This window comes from Canis lupus, chromosome 14 (assembly GCF_048164855.1).
Source record: "Canis lupus baileyi chromosome 14, mCanLup2.hap1, whole genome shotgun sequence".
In the NCBI taxonomy this organism is placed as follows: domain Eukaryota; kingdom Metazoa; phylum Chordata; class Mammalia; order Carnivora; family Canidae; genus Canis; species Canis lupus.
The window spans coordinates 24,421,910-24,442,233 of record NC_132851.1 but is presented as its reverse complement, the minus strand read 5'-3'; the positions used below and the strand labels follow the sequence as shown (position 1 = coordinate 24,442,233).

The following is a 20,324-nucleotide window of genomic DNA, read 5'->3' as shown; positions in this document are numbered from 1 at the left end:
CAGGTGCCCCAGGATTTAGCAGTTCTTAAGTGCTTTTCAGATTGTTGCAAGCCTTTAGTTTCTAGAATACTTAAAAAAAAAAAAAAAAGGTTGATTTTGACCATTTTTGCCAGTGCTCTTTGCCTTCACGGAGAGGCCAGTTTTCAGGGGTCCTTATTCTATCATTCTAGAAGTCGCCATTTTACTCTTGATATTGGGTAGGGGAGTATTAAGAGACGTCCTAGTGGATGTGAAGTAAGCGTGAAATAACACTCCTTCCTGTCCTTACTGTGTGACAATAACCCTACTTCCTCCTGATGATGAGATTCACTTGTCCCCAGCCAGAATGGTGACTACTCCTTGCCTGCTGGTCTCTTAGCACGGAGCCTGACATGACAGGAACCTCAGCAGGTTAAAGTTTAAAGGGTCCAGTACTGTAACTCCTGATGAACCAGCCCCCCAGTCTCACAAAGTTGTGGAGATGGGAGGCACAAACTCCCCAGGGAGGGCCAGTGGGAACCGGTAAGTGGGTATGTTAACTTCCTGCTGTTGCTGTAACAAATTACCGCAAACTTAGTGGCTTAAAACAACATGAATTTCTTTTCTCAGAGTTATGGAAGTCAGAAGTCGAGAAAGTGTCAACAATTCTGTTCCTCCTGAAGTCCTCTGGGAACCCATTTCCCTGCCTCTTCCAGTTTACAGAGGCTGCCTGCATTCCTTGGCTCGTGGCCCCTTCCTTACATTATTCCATCCTGCCACACACATCACACCTCCTACTACTTGTACTGCCTCCTTCTTATAAGGACCTCTGAGATTATATTGGGCCAATCTGGAAAATCCAGGATATTCTCTCCATTTTAAGATTCTTAATCATATCTGCAAAGTCCTTTTTACTGTGTAAGTACAGGTTCTGGGTAACAGGACATGGACATATTTGGGGGGCATTATTTAGCCCACCACAGGAGGAATTCTATTCCTACCCTTTCATTCCTAGCTGTGCATTTTCTATCTACATGGGATATGGCACTATGTAATTAGACGTTGATTTACAGTGTATACTGCATCCTGGTGAATAGCATCTCATTCACTGGGTATTATCTCCAAGCTCTGGTTTGGGTTCAAAAGGTTTTTCCACCACTCCACCAGGCCAGCATTTTCTAGGGTGTGATAAGATCGGTGAATCACATGGTCTTGTGCCCACTGAAACACCTCTTTTGCTGTAAAGTGGATCCCTAGGTCAGAGGCAACATTATGTGGGTTGCATGCTGACGGATCAAACGCTTGTAAACCCTTGGGTAGTAATGCTGGCCAACATCTCGTGGGCAGGAAAGGCAAACTCATACATACAGATGGGAAGATTCTAGTCAAGGAGAATCACTGCCCTTCCATGGCAGAAGTCCAGTGAAATCCATTTGCTACCAATTAGCTGTTTGGTTTCCTTGAAGGATAGTGTTGTATCAAGGGCTCAGTGCTGAATACTAGGGAGTGGCTCCTTCGTGACTAGGGGCTAGAGGCCACGCTGTTGCTGTTGGCATCTTGCTAATCTGCATCCCTCAATATGACTTTATTCATGAGCCCATTACGCTACTGGGGAAGCTCATGACTACAACTGCTGGAATTAACTGGCCAAGTCTTTTTGTTTACTTGTTTAGTTCCTCTTCCATGGTGCATGTCTCTGGTAGGCACTGTTCTGCACTACAAAGATCTTTACTCATGTATCCAATCCCATAGATTTCTCCACTGCCTCTTCTCCTGGCTTCCTTGTCCCTGATCTAATCTTTCCCACTCCAGGTGCCTATCAACTCATCAGCCTATTTGCCACTTGCCATGCAGGTACTCTCACTTCAGGCCACTTCTCCTTCCTTTTTTTTTTTTTTTTTCCTTTTAATTGCTCTTTTTCTAATACACACATCTTTTTTTTTTTTTTTTTTTTTTTAAGATTTTATCTATTCATGAGAGACACAGAGGGAGAAGCAGGCTCCATGCAAGGAGCCTGATGCAGGACTCAATCCCGGGACTCCAAGACCATGTCCTGAGCTGAAGGCAGATGCTCAACCACTGAGCCACCCAGGCGTCCTGGGCCATTTCTCTTTCCATACAAAGTGGAGGACCAGGAATACTCCCAATTCTGCCTTTTGGGAGGACTCCCCTCACTTCTGAGTAGGGCTGTGGGGGTAGCAGCAGTCTCTCAAAGAACCCATCAAAGAACTTAGCTGTGCATTTTTGTCCTTCATCAAGACAGAAGAGCCTCTCAAGTGGCCGTAATTGTGACCTGAGGGAAGAGCACTGATGCAAGAGTTATAAATCTGACATAGGAGGCTGGGCCACCTGTCTGTGCAACTTTTTACTTTCTTCTGGCCTTGTCATCCATCCCAGATATGATGCTTCCATCTTAGGAGGGATTGACTTGAAGGGTCTGACAAAACTCAGCTTGTGATGGGCAACACTGGCTACAGGGTTACCTGATGTCCCAGGAGATACTCAGATTTTACCAATGCCCATTTGTATTTGAGAACCATTTCTGGATGATACATGGTTCTCTACTACATAATCACCTGACCTTGCTACAGATGTCTGCCTATGACTACCTTGTGATTTTTTTTCCCATTGGAGCTTGCCGTAAACTCCCATGGCTCACATATATTGTACCACAGAATCTCCTGGATTCAATGGCCTGTGGAACAAAGCTAATTCCACTGCAGCCTGTACCTGCTATAGAGCCTTAATGTGTTACGGATCTCACTGAAAAATGGCAGCCTTCTATTTCACCCAGCATGAGCCAGAGTATTCCTAAATTCTGAATTCCCAGAGAACCATACAGAGGTTGGTGTGTTCCTTGGTAGAAGACTACTAATGAGTGGGTAAGAGGCAAAAACTTGTTCTTTACTATGAAGGAGATGTCTTAGCATTCAGGCAGACCAGCAGTCCTAAAAATGTCACTACTGTAACAGGTTGCTGGATTGTATTAGTGATTATTTTCCATCTCTGGATGCCAGGACACTAGCTTATTGTTTATCTGACCTAATTAGTAATGATGCTATATATATAGTAGGTTATTGTGATGTTCTGTGTGATATTCAGATTGTCTAGGTCTCCTCGGACCATATTATAATGGGAGTGGAGTCCTACAGGAATGCAAACTATTTCATATCCAGAACTCTCAGGGCCTAGTTCCATTCTCTCATGGCTCCTGTTGGTACATGTTGGTTAGATCCTGCATCTCCTTTGACACACAGGCCCAGCTGAAATCATTAAAGTGGACACAAAAATGAGGAAAGGAGCTGTAGGATATAGCCACTTCACTGTGGTATTGTGGAACTGCAGTTTTATTCATAGTTTTCGTTACCTTTACTTGAGTTATGAAACTATGCATACAGTTTTGATTTTAAAAAAAAATTCAGTTACTAATAGAGAAACTAGGATAGTCTATCCATCTGCCATCTATCTACCTAATAGTGTACCTACAGCTTTACTGCATGGGCCATTCAATACAGGTGACAAGATGATGTGAGTATGTGTGTATGCAATGTGCTGTGGTATGGTGTATGTGGTATGTACCAAAACATAGTCTTAACCTCATATTCACTATTTTCCATTTGCCTTTGATTCAACCTTTGATTTTTAAAAAGCCAAAGCGGGCACCTGGGTGACTTAGTGGTTGAGCATCTGCCTTTGACTCAGGTCATGATCCCAGGGTTCTGGGATCCAGTGCTACTTCAGGTTCCCCATAAGGAGCCTGCTGCTCCCTCTGCCTATGTCTCTGCCTTTCTCTGGGTCTTTCATGAATAAATAAATAAAATATTTTTTAAAAAATAAATAAATAAAAATGAAAAGCCAAAGAGACAAATAGCTATTCTGACAGTTTTTGGCCTCCCTCAAGTTGTGTGGTTGTTGATCAAGTAACCTTGCAGGTATTATCATAGCTAATCAGAAAGATGTATTTATTGTTATTATTTTTATATTCAGTTTATAATAAAGGTAGGGATTCTAAGCACAATAGTGGTAAGAAATTTTTATGTGGTTTATGTGTTGAAATTCTGTGTCAGGTTAAGTTCTTGTATATATTTATTATTAGAATGAACTTCTTCAATGATTGTGAAACCTAGTAAATTTATACACTTACTATTACAAACTTCTAAATAGTTTAAAAAACAAAAAAGCTACACAAAACACATGAACCACCACCCTCAGGGCACTCGACACAGGCAATGAAAAACAGTGATCCATGGGAGCCACAAACAAGGCGAGCCATTGAATTGCTGCCTAGAGAAAGTTTCTGGGCTATGGCTTGAGAAGGGGGAAGCCAGGTGGAGGCCAGCAATGAGTCCAGAGAGTGGAATACCAGAGTAGAGACAGCTACAAAGAACCCAAACACCTTGCTAACCATGTCCCCAAAGTATCAGCTGAGTAATGATCAGTATACACAAGAGAAAACTACCAAAGGCCAAGAAAATGATATGGCTTGCCCAACGTAAAGTGGCAGCACGCTGAGGCTGTTAGAAATAAAGTCTATTGGGTTTCTCCTCACATGTGTGCCCAGGGTGGGAGAAAGTGAATTAAAAATGCTATTTGTTTCTCGTCATTTTAAATTTCTATGTATTTATGTTTAAAATGTATACACTATACTCCTGTATCAATATATGCACATATTTTATTCATATTATGAAGTTAATGAATAAAGGTAACTCATGGTTTAGAGAGTTTAATAAAATTATCATTACTGACTTTTAATCACAACCTCTCCAGCAAGTGGGTGCATTAACCAGCAACTAATACTGATGCTCACAAAAGAGGCCTTCAGCACTTGTGCACATTCCTGGGCTGAGGTGACAAACACTCCAGGAGCCTCCTGATCCTTTCAGTCTTTTTTCCTTGGTTCCATTAGATGCCTCTTCCTGACCAGGCCAATCCAGCAAGTGCTCGGAGAAAACTGTAATGTAAATGGACATACTGAAGGTGGAGAAAAAGGCTTACAGGCCCCTTATTCCTTTCCATTCACACATAACTCCAGCTCAGTCTTTAACTCTCAGTTGAAGCATCCCCTGCTCTCGCCTTCCTAGGCACACTCTCCACTTCTCCCAAACCACATCTCCAAACCTGGATGGCTGCCTCCCCTGTGCCTGTAAAAACCCTTTTGTCTCCGCATTTAGTGCACTGTATTAACATTGTTTCCTCTGTGTCCAGGTCACCAGGAATGACCCCACTGTGGACAAGACTCAGCTTGTTTTTAGTTTTTAAGATTTTATTTTTAAAAGTCATCTCCACACCCAACATGGGACTCAAACTTAGAACCCCGAGATCAAGAATTGTGTGCCCTACCTACTGAGCCAGCCAGGTGCCCCTCAGGACTGGGCTTTACTCACCTCTGTGTCTCTGGCCCTCATCACAGTGCTTAACGGAAAGAGGACACAGTACATCCCAACTAATCAATGAGTGGCTTTTCAAAATCAAGACATTCTACTTTAACTAAAGCAAATGTACAGCAGTTCCTTACACCCCAACTAGGAAGTGGTAGTTCACCTGCAAGGACTACTGAATGAAGTATCCACTATGTGCCAATCATTGTGATGATAGTTCAAGTACATTAACTCATTTAAACCTAACAAGTATCCTTCAGGATACATATGGATTGTTAACCCATATGTATGGCCTGAGGAAACTGAATCTTGAGAGACTGCCTCAGGTCACAGACAAAGCAGAAGCCGGGAGGTGTATGAGTGGAACCTCAATTCATGAAGATAGAATTCATGTCAATCTTCTTGCACCCCTGAACCCTCAACCCTCATCCACCCTGCTATATGTGGATATATAGCAGAGTGAACGGATTCATTCAGGTGAATCTGACTTCAGCTGCCTTACCATAGCTTATGGATGAAAGGTAATTCCTCAGCCCCTGGGCAGGTGGCTTCCTGACTCACCTTCCCCATTGTTTCCTCCCTGCCTTCCTTCTCCTCTTATTGGTTCAAGCTCCAGCATGGCATTTTTTTGGGTTGAGGCTTGAAAGCTGCAGGAATACATGAGAAGAAACCCAATATGTAAAAAAGGAGATGATTAAGCCAAAAAGACAGGTTAATCTGTGGGATGGGTAAAGAACAATCAGGCCCCCTTCTGTGGTGGGATCAACGAGAGCTAACATTTCCTGGAGGCTTTACTGAGTACTAGACACTTCTTTTTAATCCTTCAACAACCTCCATCTTCAACACATCTCTCACTACTTCTTTTGATCTACTGACGATGCTCCAAACACTTTGAGCAAATTTTCCGCACTTGTTTTTTTCTCCCACTAACATTTTTCCACCCTGACTCTACTTACCAAAATCTTACCCAGTTTTTAAGAGCCAGTTCAAATACTACCTCTGAAGACCTCCCCCTTCTCAGCACTTCTCTTCTCCACCTTTGCACTTCTATATCACGCTTTCACTCATATGGTCCTTATCGTATTCCAATTCTTTCTGCTTTTGTGTTATTTCTGCTGCTAGGTTGTGAGTCAGAAACTGAGGCTATATCTAATGCACCTGCAGTTCATATACATAGAAGGCTCTTAATATGCATCGAATAAGAAACAGAACCTATCCTGTCCTTACTGACACTATTACAAGAAAAGGACAAGCAGCCCCAGCCCAACCCGACCGAGCCAACCAAATGCCAGCTACGATCATAATCCTGATAAAGCCACACTTTTCATGTTTCCTTCTTCAGGCAAACAAACCCAGATGGTTTCAAAGAGCACCAAAACAAAGCTCTGAAGTGATTCGCAAAATTAGTCATCCCAAAGGTAAACAGTGATTCTCTGCAATTAGACATTCCAGTGGTAAACAATGGGGCTGGCAGACAGCCATAAAATAAGGTGAGGCTTGAGAAACTCTGCAGATTGGCTCACATTCCCTAGAGCATCTTATTTTGGCCCTGATGTCCACCAGAAAAGAAATAGGAAAAGGGAATCTGAGGCCTGTTAAAATCTAAGATTTGAACTTTAAAAATAGCTAGTTTAGGGGCACATAGGTGGCTCAATTAAGCGTCTCAGTCATGATCTCAGGGTCCTGGGAGGGAGCCTCCCGTTGGGCTCCGTGCTCAGCGGGGAGTCTGCTTCTCTCTCTCCCTCTGCCTTCCTCCCACCCTCACTCATGCTCATGCACTCTTGCTCTCTCTCAAATAAAATCTCTTAAAAATTAAAAATAGAATAGGTAGCGTATTGCACAAACTTAAGGCCGGAAATCTAGTTTCCCCATAATTTGAAACAGTCCTTCTTAATCTCTTTTCTACAACAAACCTAATCTATAAGACATCTTCCCCAACACTCATTTAGGAATGATAAAGGGCATGAAGTTAATAGAGTAATTCTTAACCACTTCCTTCCTAGTTTAGTCAGTCTTAATAACAAAGAACAATTTGAATGCTTTGATTTAGACTCTGTTGCTTAGTCCCATCAATTTCGCATCTCAACTCCATCCACTTCCCCTTGCCCCCTTCCCTGCCTCCCACGCCCATCACCCTAATACAAGCCGCCACCATCTCCTCCCTGGACAACCACAGAAGCCTCCTCTCAGGTCTCCCTGCTTCCATCTTGGCCCTTCTCCGGCCGGTTTCCCATATTGTAGCTAGAGTGATTTTGGAAACAACACTGTGTCTTTCACTCTAAATTAATCAAAGCTTGTGTACAACTGCTTATTAAACAGCCACGTGAGACCATTCAAAGAAACCCTCATTTTGCAAGTAAGGATGTTCCCAAGGTAAGACAGGAAGGACCGAGGTCAGAATTCACCGCACAGGCTTCACTTCAGTGAGTCAGCCATACGGTTTCTCCCAGATAGAGAGTTCATTCTCAATGTGTTAATGGAAGACAAATGAGAGGACGTGGATTGATCTAGAGCCTGCTTTCAGGGCCACAAAATATTAAAATAGGTTGCCAGGAGAAAAGAGAGGGGAGAGCCCTGCCTAAACTTGCGTATTAAGGGTCACTCACATGCAGATCCTTGTGTCTCAGGATCCACCTTCTTTAGCCATGTAGAGCACAGGGGCGGCATTCCAAATCCAACACGATGTGATCCACGTGGGGAGCATAGGATTTCACCGGTTGGATGTGCAGGATTTGGGTCTTCCATGGTTTCCCGTGCACCTGCTGAAGAAGGGTGGCAATACAAGTTTCTGCAGACTCTGCCCACCTCTGCCACTCTGGTTTGGTGGCTGCTGATGGCATTTTTCTCCTAGAATCCCTGGTAGCGCCATTTGTCCATTGGTTGGTGACAATTTGCTGAGGATAAGAAGAATGCTCCTTTTCCATTTCACTGCTTCCAGGAGGCTGGAGAGTCTTCCCTGGGTAAGATTCCACATTTTGGTGGATATGCAAAATGCCCCCCGCATCCCGTCTTAGCAGTTGGCAGGCAATGGGCCAGCCTTCTTCCGAGCTGGGAATCAGCCCCAGGTTCACCCTGTCTGCAATGTTTGAGAGCTTCAGTTTTCTGTTATCCCCAAAGTGTATCTGGCACCGATGTGCTACTCCATTGATATCAAGGTTCTTTCTCAGAGCAACTACCGCATGGGGATTCCACTCACAGGCATGGACGAAGGCAGCCCCAGCATGGACTAGGAAGGGCAATGTAAAATAACCAATCCCCGCATACAGATCCACCAGCACTTCTCCAGCACAGGGCAGCGATGCCACTCGAAGCTTCTCCGTGATGTTTCCGAAGGAGAACATGCACCGGGTCACGTCAAACTTATATCGGATCCCATTATCCACATGCTCTACCCAGCCATCGTCGCCCAGCAGCAGAGTCACTGCTGGGGTTCGAGTGCCATCGGGTGATACCCGCCCTCGTTTGGCCACACGATGGACGCCAAGTGCCGACGCAACAGTCTTCCAGAGTTCTGGTTCCAGATTTTCCCACTGCTTGGCTTGGAAACAGTCCTCGCTCAGCAACAAGAGGTTACCGTGTCGTTGCCAAGATCGGGGCAAATCAGCCTCCAAGTCAGCGGACCACGTCACTCCCCGGCCCTCTACCCAGCGACTCACTTCAAGACGCAGCCTCTGGGCGGGCGAACCACCCTGGGCCTTCTTTGAGGGAACAGGATCCCGGAGCTGCGTTACCCTACAGGTGCTGCCTGGAGCCACACGGTTCCGCAGCTCCTGCAGGTGCCGCTCAGGGAGCGCCTCGCCCAGCACCGGCAGCGCCACCGTGCCATCCGGCATCTTTTCCAGACGGTGCTGTCTATCTAGGAGTTGCTGTTTCTCGAGATACTCTCTGTATCGCTGGGTAAACCGAGGCTCAGTCACAACCGCGACAACAGCCGCGGGCTTCCCAGCTTCCCCTTCCATGTTGCCGGCCCCACATTCCCTCGGATTCCCTCCGCGAGACTCACTCAGATCCCACAGCCCCGGGGCTCGGCATGGGCACCGCGGCAGCGGGAAGCACGGCGCACACGCCGCGGAGCCGGGGTCGGAAGTGACGTTAAATAGGCAGGCCGGAAGTAAGCATTGACGCGCTCGTTGGCAAATAGCGTCGCCGTTACCGTGGTGAGGCCGCTGTCGCCATCTTTGTTGTGGTCAACCGTCCACTGGCTGCAGCCTAAGGGGACATTAATAATAACAAGGAATTCTGTGGGCTTAAAAACGTCTGATTAGTCGGTAAACTCCAGAACCCTCGTGCACTCTCTTCAGTTCCGCTCATGCATCCAAAGAAAGAAGTGCACTTGGAATGATGGGCTGAATTCGGAGAAAGTCTTCCCATGTTCTCATGCTGCTCTCGGGTCATTGTCAGCGGCCGCAGCCTTTGCTGAGAGTGAAGAGCCTACTACAGCTTCCTCATTTCCTTTCCTTGTGCAGATAGTCATCAGCATCTCACTGTCATGCAGTATTAAAACAAAACAAAACAAAACAAAACAAGTATTTGCAAGTTAGAAGGATCTGAGTAAATCATATCACCTCTCAGAATCAGAATCCTCATCAGTAAAATGACTTAGGTTACCTTTCTCAGATGCCTGCCATGATTAAAGATACCATATATAAAGCGCTTTGAACAGTGACTAGCAAAGAGTAGATACTCAAAAGAGATATGTAATAAGTTGAAGTGGTTAGATGGTAGATACTAAATACCTGCTGAAATGCTTTGATACAGCTAATGAGAACAAAGAAGAATTCCCTTACACCTAAACTCAAATAGTTGAAAATTAGAGTTGTAAGGAAGCCCTATTCTTTTTACTTACTTACTTTTCCCATCGTTCTACACATTAGGATATTGAGACCTAGAGAGTTAACATTCATTAAATTCCCCAGTTCAGGTCTCTCTGTATGAGAGGCACAAGGCTATGGGTAAAACAATTTTTTTTTATTTCTTGACACCTATTCAGTATCACCCAAAGTTGTTGTTGTTGTCATCAGTTTTGTCTCTATGTTTAAAATTCAGATTCCATGAAGAAAATATCACGTGGGAGAGTAGATCCTTTTGGTGCCCTATTTACCCTTGGCACTCACCATTCCTGTATATGCCAACCCAAAGCTTCTAACAAAAGCACTTAGTAGTCAGCCTGATGGCTTTCTCTGCTCACCAGAATTGGCTCAGCATATGTCCAAGGCAGGCCAGAAATGCTGGGGAATAACTGCCCACTGCCACCTCTTGGGTGGCAATCTCAACCAGTGACTGATGGAAGTTGGTGAATAAGTTTCCCAGTTCCATATACCTTAGTTGGTATACCTGTCTCCCAGGGTTCTCTTAGGACTTCAGTTTTTCCATAATCCTCTGTATGCTGTGCATTTTCAATTTCTCTTTTTCTTTTTCTCCTGGATTATTCCCATCAGTATATAAACACACTGCCACTTGCCATCTTTAATTACCTCTCTTGATTCTTCACTTTTACTGATATTTTCAAGTTCATATTTCTCACTATTCCATATTTTCTACTCCCAACTCCAATATCATTTGTCTTTATTATCTCAACTTGGTGTCTAATAGGCATCTCATATTTAATATGTGTAAAATAGATTTTTTCTGCAACTGCTCCCATGTATATAATAATACTATGTTATCCAGCATCCACTCATTTACTCAAGCACTAGATGATAGTTTAGAACTATCTCCTATCACCTCCCCACTCCCACCTTTTCCTCAACTTCCTATTACTATTTGATAATTAACTGCCAGGTGCTATATACTCTATATACTCCATATATTCTATATACCTTGATACTCCAAAATATATGCCAAATTAGCCTACCTCTTTTGATTTCCCTAGCCACCTTCTGGGACATAGGTTACTGCAGTGTCCTTCTCACTGGTTTCTCCTTTAGGGCTCTTACCTTCTTTTTTATTCTCCAACTACCAATCAGGATGAGAATTCTCCAAACATTATGATCCTAACTTTCCCTACTGAAAAACAGTTCCTGCCTACCCATTGTTCAAAGAGTCAGCTTCTTGCCCTGGCCCACCAGACTATGCATGATCTGGTTTCTAAGTATCAGCCTGAGATGGAACTATTCCCCAAGCTAAACACACAACAGGGACTCCAGTCTCCTTTCACTTCCTAAAATAGGCCAAGTCTTTTCTCATGCTTTTATCTTTGGACTCGTTATTCCCTTTGTCTGAAATGCCCTTCCCTCAGATGATGGAATGGCTGAGGATTTGTCTGAAAGTCATCTTCTGGTGGAGCTTTCATTCAACACTCTCTTTTCTCTCCAATGTTAGGTCTACTTAATACTGTTAAATTTGGGGTGCCTGTGTGGCTTAATCCATTAAGTGTCTGACTTGGGCTGGGGTCATGATCTCAGAGACATGGGATCAAGCCCCACCTTGTACTCCCTACTCAGCAAGGAGTCTGTTGGAGATTCTCTTTATCTCCCTGTCCCTATCCCTCTGCCCCTTACCCGGCTCATGCTTTTTTTCTCCTCTGTCTCTCTCTCTAAATAAATAAATCTTTTAAAAAATACTGTTAATTCCTCCTTTAATACTAGATTGCTATTTATTTATTTACTTTTAAATGTCAGTTTTCCCTTGTAGCAAATAATTTTCTCATAGAAAAGGAATGTTCTTTTTCTGTCTACTGCTATATCCCCAGCATCTTCTATATAGTTCTTGGTCACAAGTCATTGCTTGGCAAATACCATAATAATTAAGAGAATGCTTGACCACCAAGAGACTTGAACATGTTTATACCCATTTGAGCAGTAAATCCATTCCATGAATGTAGAATGATCAGAAATTCACACAAAGATCGATAAACTAAAATATTCCTTGCTGTTTTTCTTAAACCTACAGTTGAAAGGTTAAATGAATCATGGTACATCCCTTAGATGGAAATATTAAACAGTTGTTATGATTATAAGAAATATTAATGACACAGGAAGTTACTCCTTATAAAGTGTTAAATTGCAAAATATATACAATTATGCCTTAAATTATATTATTTATTTTAAAAAGTTTATTGGGGCAAGTTCTAAAAATGTGAACAGTCATTCACAGTGATTCCCGATATGATGCAATTATAAGTGATTCCATTTTCTTTTGTACATTTTTCTCCAGTTACTAGTTACATGTGATGAACAAATGTTATCTTTATATCTTAGAAAAATCTTTAGAAAATCCATGAGGCAGTAAAAATGTTGTTTTCTGGGTCTCATATAAATGGAAACTCCCTTTCATTTTATTTGTAGTGGCAGGTGATAAAAATCATGTCTCACAAAGTGTTTTATCTCTAGGTTTCCTTCTGTTCCAAAGTCAGTCTGACACTTTACAACAGTAATTAAAATAACGTAGTACAGACTTTGACCCAAACAAATCCTACTTTTAATCTGAGGTAAACAAAATGTTGGGGGACATGAGTTGAAATGTAACTTAATATTTGAGAGTTGGAAATGATCCTTTAAAAGTTGCAGATTACAAATGATCCCCACTTGTAATGGCCATCTTGATCCACCATCCCTCAAGCACTTGACTTCATTTTCCCCACCATTTCCATCATGTGAATTCATTGAAACGACAGCAAAGCAAAAGCAATCAGCAATGACAATAATAAAGAAGCTTGTAGACAACCCATGAGTTCCAACACAGAAGAAGATGATTACTTAGTAAAGAAATAGGTCAGAGAAATTACCTGGAGAGGCAAGGAGAGGGTGGGCAACTTTATTATAAGCTGCCTCTCCCAAAGTGGCTAGAATTATTTAATTCCATATGAATTTTAGTCCGAGAGCCCCCAGCTGGGGATGAGTCTGTAACCACCTCTTCTTGATGAAATGCCAAAACCCCGAAGACCAAGGGACCATCCACCAGCCTGTATTATGAGAGGTGGCATTCAATTCTTTAAGGGCCGTCAGCTTTCACATAGGTAGGGGGTTCTGAACGGTGTTGGGCTGGCTGTATACACAAGGGCTTTCCTGCATAGCTTGAGAGATCCTGGAGGCTAGAAATAAAGCGAAATAATTGCTTTTATTTTCTTAATCTTCTCTTCCTTCCATTCTTCACTCCACTTGCTGCACATGGCATGCTGTTCCCTTCCCTTTGGTACCTCTTCATTTGTTCATTCATTTTAGCATCACCGCTGCAGTTTTTGAACAACTGTTTGCTAACTTCCTTTCACGGAACTCTATTCTGAGCTGAAGATAGACTCAAGAATACTTCTGAGGCCATGAGTTAAGTGCTACTAGAGTTGCCATTTCAAGTGCTTTGTGAGCATGGAGGAGAGATCAAGCCATCTTTCTTTTGCATTTTGAAGAACACAAAATGTTCTCTTTGCTTTTCCTCCTGCCTCACTGAATGCTGCTTCTTATGGGTGTACTTGTCTACCTCCCCTCACTGCTACCAGCACCCACTACATTTGATGTTTCCCAGATGCTTCACACTCAACACTTCCAAAATTGAACTCAGCTCGTGTTCTCCTCTTTAGCTCATGAAATGCTCCTGCCAGTCTCCTAGTTGTTCATGTCACAAACCTGGGACTTTTCTTTTACTTATGCTTCTCCCTTGCCCTCAGTGCTCACAACAAAACCACTGCCATTCTGAATGGACTTTCGTGCTGCATAGTTCCCCAGAGAATCCCCTTCTCCCTGCACCGGTGACAGTGCCCTAGATCATGTCCCACAGTTTTCTGAGTGGATCGCCCACCTTTGTTTATTTCACCAATAACATACTATTACTTTACTCCTTTTATTTTATGTCAGAGTATTCGAACTGAAAACCAAGATGGTAAAGAATTTTTTCACAAGCTTTGTTTTATTATATAAAGAGCTACATTGTCACATTACAAAGTTCATTATGCCATAATTCAATGTTCCATTATGGCACATGGGCTTTGAATAATTCATATTATAATACTCAGAGCTTGAGACTTTGTAATATTTACATTTGTAAAATGCAAAAATAACAAATTTTAATAAAATTCTTTCCATAAAAAGTTCTCACTTTAATTCGCTAGTAATTTTATTCCATCGTGGCCAGAGAACATACATGTATACTTTCAATCCTTTTCGATTTATCGAGGCTTCATTTTATAACCTAGCACATGGTCTTGACTTGAGAATGTACCACGTGCACTTGAGAAGAATGTGTGTTCTGCTGTTGCTGTGGAGTGTCCTGTAGTTGTCTGTTAGCCTGTATCCTTTTAACTTATTAGGTAAAGTAATTTTGTGGTCATTACAATTAACAACCATAGCCTCAATTCAAGAACTAGAATACCTAGTATCAAGTACTGATCTAGACACATGGTCCTCTCCTATTCCCATGCACTCAACACACTCCTTCCCTTTGCTACGGTTCACTTTCATGACTGGTCTCACTGCTCAGACAGTTCCCTTCCTAAGGCCAGTCAGAACATCCTCAGGAAAGCCTTTTCTAACCTCCTATCCATCACCCCAATAAGGAAAATCCCTACCAGTGATTCTCATAGCACCATGTTCTTTTCATAGAGCTCTTTCCAGCTATATTTTTTCATTTTTAAATTTGGTTAATTGCTATCTTCCCACAAGTGTGTAAGTTTCGGGGTGGAGGAGGTGGTAAGGAGCTGGATTTCCCTTCATTATTGTATTTCCTTATTGTATCTATGAGAACCTGCCACATATACTACATTCTAATAAAATATCTGTAGAATGAACACATGAGTGAGTGAGTGAGTGAGTGAGTGAGTGAGTGAGTGAATGAATGAATGAATGAATGATGGGAGAAGAAAGATCTGCAGGAATGACAGTTCAGGGCTCAAGTGAGCGTTTTTAGTTCCAAGATGGTACCACTAGATGGCAGCAATAATCAGCATCAAAGTAGTTGCAGCCTCTGAGTAAAGTTCTTGGCTTTCTTTCTTTCTGTTTTTTGTTGTTGTTTTTTTAAAGATTCATTTATTTATTTTAGAGAGAGAATGCGAGAGAGAAAGGGTAGTACGGGGAGGGACAGAGGGAGAGAATTTTCAAGCAGACTCCCTACTGAGCATGGAGCCTGAAGCAGGTAGATCCCACGTTCTACTGAGATCATGACCTAAGTGGAAACCAAAGGCCAGACACCCAACTGACTGAGCCACCCAGGCACCCCAAGTTCTTGGGTTTCTAATGGTTTAAATGTCCAGGCCTCCTCAGGGAGCCCACAATGCCCCCACGGCCTTTCTTCATTCAGTTCTATTAGTCATCCCTTATTGACATGGCCAATTGAGATGCATGAATGTGTGTGGCAGCAAGTAATAAAACCCCCAGCAAACAGCAGCTCAACAGTGAGTAGGGAGGTATATATTTTTTAATACAAAAAGAAGCCCAGGGCTTGTGTAGTGGTTCAGGGAACTCCCCAGTAAAGCTGGCTCATCAGCTTTAGTGTGACTCTTTTATCTTTGGGGTTTCAATATGGGCACTATACTTCTGGGTTCTGTGAGCACACTGAGGTAGAAAGAATAGGGCACAGCAAAAGAAAGAAATGCCTACCCCTCCAGTACAGAAAAGGGTGCCAAGCCCACCCCTGACTACTGGGGATGCTGGGGGGTGGGCTGGCTTTACTTTTTGATTATAGGGCAAACTGAGGACATATAGGGAGAGTGAGCAAACATCAGCCATTAAGTGCATTCCTTTAGGCAGTAAGTGAAAAAGCCCCTGGAAACAACACAGAGGCTCTGGAGAGGAGTTTGGATGAAAGATAGTAAGGAGACACAAGAACAAAGACTAACATCCATGAAGAAGTTTTAACAATATAGTTTAGCTAAGAAAGGGCTGAGCTGACTCTTGTTGCCTTCCATTTCATCCAGCAAACTCAGAATTCAAATTCAACCGGGAATCATCATTTTCAGGAAGTCCTTCCAGACTTATCTTTCCTTTTCCTCCTATCCTGGCTTTTAAAAAAAATTTTAAAGGACAATGTTAAAAAAAATTTCAAGTAATTTTTTTTAAGTAGGTTCCAAGCCCAGTGTGGGGCTCGATCTCACAACTCCAAGATCAAGAGTCTGCATGCAACATGGACTAAGCCAGCCAGGCACCCCATATTTAAAAGTATTTTTAATAGTGGCACTGAGGAAAATAATAAGTAACATTATAATATGCTTGCCATGTGCCAGGTACTGATTTCAATGTTTTATATTAACAAACTTTTCCAAGAACTCTGTGAGGTGTTTGCAGTTACCATTCATGTTTTTTTTTAAGAATTATTTATTTGTTTATTTATGATAGAGAGAGAGAGAGAGGCAGAGACACAGGAAGAGGGAGAAACAGGCTCCATGCTGGGAGCCCGACGTAGGACTCGATCCCGGGACCCCAGGATCACACCCTGGGCCAAAGGCAGGCACTAAACCGCTGAGCCACCCAGGGATCCCCACCATTCATGTTTTTTAAAAAGGATATTACCATTGTCTCCCAGCAAGGACGTGGTGTAGCCAGCATTCACATTCAGGCCAGCTGACTCCTGAGTCTACATTTTTTTAAAAAAGATTTTATTTATTTATTTGACAGAGAGAGAGAGAGAGACTGAGTGAACACAAACGGGGAAAGGCAGAGTAGAGGGTGAGGGAGAAGCAGGTTCCCCGCTGAGCAGAGAGTCTGACTTGGGATTCTATCTCAGGACCCTGAGATGACAACTGGAGCCAAAATCAAGAGTTGGACACTCAACCGACCAAGACAACCAGGCACCTCTGGGTCTACATGTTTAACCCTTGCCCCATGCTGCTGTCCAGCAAAGTTGGCATATGTTTTCAGAGGTTTCCAAAATAATGCTATGTGCTCCAAGGGCATGCAGGATGGTCCCAGTGGGTAGGGAGGGGAAATACTAAATTTTTCTTATTTCAATTCATTTTTTGTGTCCATATCTTTACATTTTTAATCTGAATATATGTAATGAAGTAACTAGCATATTAGCACCATAACTCTTTTCCAACATTTATTAGTAAAATACACAGATGCATGTTTCAGAGCTCTCTGGGTCAAAGAGGTACGTACAGGTTAAAGCCTGAGTTTTTTAGAAAGGCTGAGTGTATTTGTCCTACTAGGCATCTCCACCAGGGGGTGCTTTTGTGAACAGAGACTGGTGATATTTCCAAAGGGAGGGCTTAGGGGTTTCATCACTTCCTATGGCTGCAGTGAGGATTCTGTGAACACACTCTCCATCTTCCTTCTACTCACTGGATTTTTTTTTTTTTTACCCAGCTGGCTGGTCCATTCACCTTTAGGCTTTAGGAAGTCACTACAGAAGATGACTTAACACAGCCCAGGGTGAAGGCAGAAGAGCATTCCTGTTCCTCATCTCCACCCAAACAGTCTTTACCCTTAAACTCAGCTCAGGCATCACTTCCCTACCTCCCTCCCCGCAAAAAAATTGTGCCCCCCTCCCCCTACCACTCCCTCTATCCAAGGATCGCATGCCTTTGTTAGTGTGCCATTAAAATCTGTTCATTTCTCATTTATGGCACATGCCACAGGGTACAGAGATCCACTTTGCTATCAGTGACCCCCTCAAGAGCAGGGGGCCACATTTTCTTCTCTCTGGCCTTACAGCTCAGCACAGTGCTTAGGCAAGGAGGTGCACAGTAAGTAATTATTAGTCCAGAAATGACTTTTCAGAGTCAGGTTGTTCTGTTTTCAGGCAACTAAATGTGAACTATCTGTGAGACAAGGATCCATCAAAATCCTAGAGGACAACACAGGCAACGCCCTTTTTGAACTTGGCCACAGCAACTTCTTGCAAGATACATCTTATGAAGGCAAGGGAAACAAAAGCAAAATTGAACTATTGGGGCTTCATCAAGATAAAAAGCTTCTGCACAGCAAAAGAAACAGTCAACAAAACCAAAAGACAACCTACAGAATGGGAGAAGATATTCACAAATGACATATAGGATAAAGGGCTAGTGTCCAAGATCTATAAAGAATTTATTAAACTCAACAGCAAAGAAACAAACAATCCAATCATGAAATGGGCAAAAGACATGAACAGAAGTTTCACCAAAGAAGACATAGACATGGCCAACAAGCGCATGAGAAAATGCTCTGCATCACTTGCCATCAGGGAAATACAAATCAAAACCACAATGAGATACCACCTCACACCAGTGAGAATGGGGAAAATTAACAAGACAGGAAACAACAAATGTTGGAGAGGATGTGGCGAAAGGGGAACCCTCTTGCACTGTTGGTGGGAATGTGAACTGGTGCAGCCACTCTGGAAAACTGTGTGGAGGTTCCTCAAAGAGTTAAAAATAGATCTGCCCTACAACTCAGCAATTGCACTGCTGGGGATTCACCCCAAAGATACAGATGCAATGAAACACCGGGACACCTGCACCCCGATGTTTCTAGCAGCAATGTCCACAATAGCCAAACTGTGGAAGGAGCCTCAGTGTCCATCGAAAGATGAGTGGATAAAGAAGCTGTGGTCTATGTATACGATGGAATATTCCTCAGCCATTAGAAACGACAAATACCCACCATTTGCTTCAACGTGGATGGAACTGGAGGGTATTATGCTGAGTGAAGCAAGTCAATCGGAGAAGGACAAACATTATATGGTCTCATTCATATGGGGAATATAAAAAATAGTGAAAGGTATTAAAGGGGAAAAGGAGAGAAACTGAGTGGGAAATATCAGAGAGGGAGACAGAACATTAGAGACCCCTAACTCTGGGAATCGAACAAGGGGTAGTGGAAAGGGAGGTGGGTGGGGAGTTGGGGTGACTAGGTGACGGGCACTGAGGTGGGCACTTGACGGGATGAACACTGGGCGTTATGCTATATGTTGGGAAATTGAGCTCCAATAAAAAAAATATACAAAAAATGAACTGTCTCACTCAGCTGAATTAAGGAATGGTGGCTCCATTTACACAAAAATTCATCTTTGGGAAAGATTAGCTTGTGAGTTACTTTGCTGTTCTGAGAAGCAGATCTATTGGGATGGCAATAAAGCTTAAGCTTCAGGTCCTGTCAGGTGCATAAGCTCCTTCCAAAGACTGGGTGAGGCCTTTCACAGTGGTTTCACAGGGTCCTGTGTTTTAGTAAAATTTGCAAAAGTCAGAGGACTTAACCACAAGTGGTTAGGATCACTGTGTCGCTCCATGCCACCTTCTCCTCTGGTAGGGTGTGGATATGGGTGTTTTGGGGTAGGTGAAGTTAAGATGGGATACATTTAGTCTGGCTTAGTGGGATACATTTATGTGATCACAGTCTCTTTGGTGTGTAGAGTCAGATTCTTGACCATTCAGGTTTAGGAATAGCTTCCAGAGATAATTCTATGGCTGGCCACTGGATTTACCCAGCCTCTTGACACAAAAGTATAGGACCAGATGTCCCGTGGTGATGTGAGCATGTTCTTGGATGCTGGGCCCTGGAAGGATGTGAGTCATGGAGGAGAAACCAAGGTTCGAAAGTAAGGCATCAGTAGCTAATGTGCAGAAAGGTTCTTTTAACATTCAGGCATGTACATTTTTATTTTTTTAAGATTTATTTATTTATTTGAAGACAGAGAGAGCAGGGGCGAGGGGCAGAGGGAGAGACAGTCCCAAGCAGACTCCATGCTAAGCATGGAACCTAACATGGGGCTTGATCTCATGACCCTGAGATCATGACCCGAGCTGAAACCAAGAGTCAGTCACTTACTGACTGAACCACCCAGGTGCCCCTGGCATGTACACTTTTAAATACAGTACTCAGTTCTCAATAATGTCTGGGTAATATTCTGTTAGGAATATACTAGATAACACAGCACATCCATTAAAAATGTGCCATACATTAGAAAAGAACTTAGGAGTAGGATATTTTTTTAAGTAATCTCAACACCCAACATGGGGCTTGAACTCATGACCCTGAGATCAAGAGTCACACACTCTATCAACTGAGCCAGGGAGGTGCACCAAGAGTAAGATATTTGGTGAGATACCACATCCGACACAAGTTCAACTCACTGAGACACATG

The 20,324-nt window shown here is 43.0% G+C and overlaps 1 protein-coding gene across 4 annotated transcripts in view; it reads right to left on the bottom strand.

The window, feature by feature from the left end:
- TRMT12 (tRNA methyltransferase 12 homolog) overlaps positions 1-20,324 on the bottom strand; it is a 75,736-nt gene that overhangs the window by 17,246 nt on the left and 38,166 nt on the right. Inside the window, exons 2-4 of one of the 4 annotated variants that reach the window (XR_012006785.1) lie at positions 7,943-9,820; positions 5,898-5,983; positions 4,613-4,909 (exon numbers count right to left, since the gene is read on the bottom strand). Coding sequence is in view for 3 of the 4 variants with exons in the window: in XM_072774427.1 (XP_072630528.1) it covers positions 7,976-9,295 (1,320 nt within the window). In the remaining variant the exon portion in view is untranslated. Of the gene's footprint in view, positions 1-4,612; positions 4,910-5,897; positions 5,984-7,942; positions 9,821-20,324 lie in introns of those variants that run through there. The other 3 variants (XM_072774429.1, XM_072774426.1, XM_072774427.1) reach the window with 3 other exon arrangements.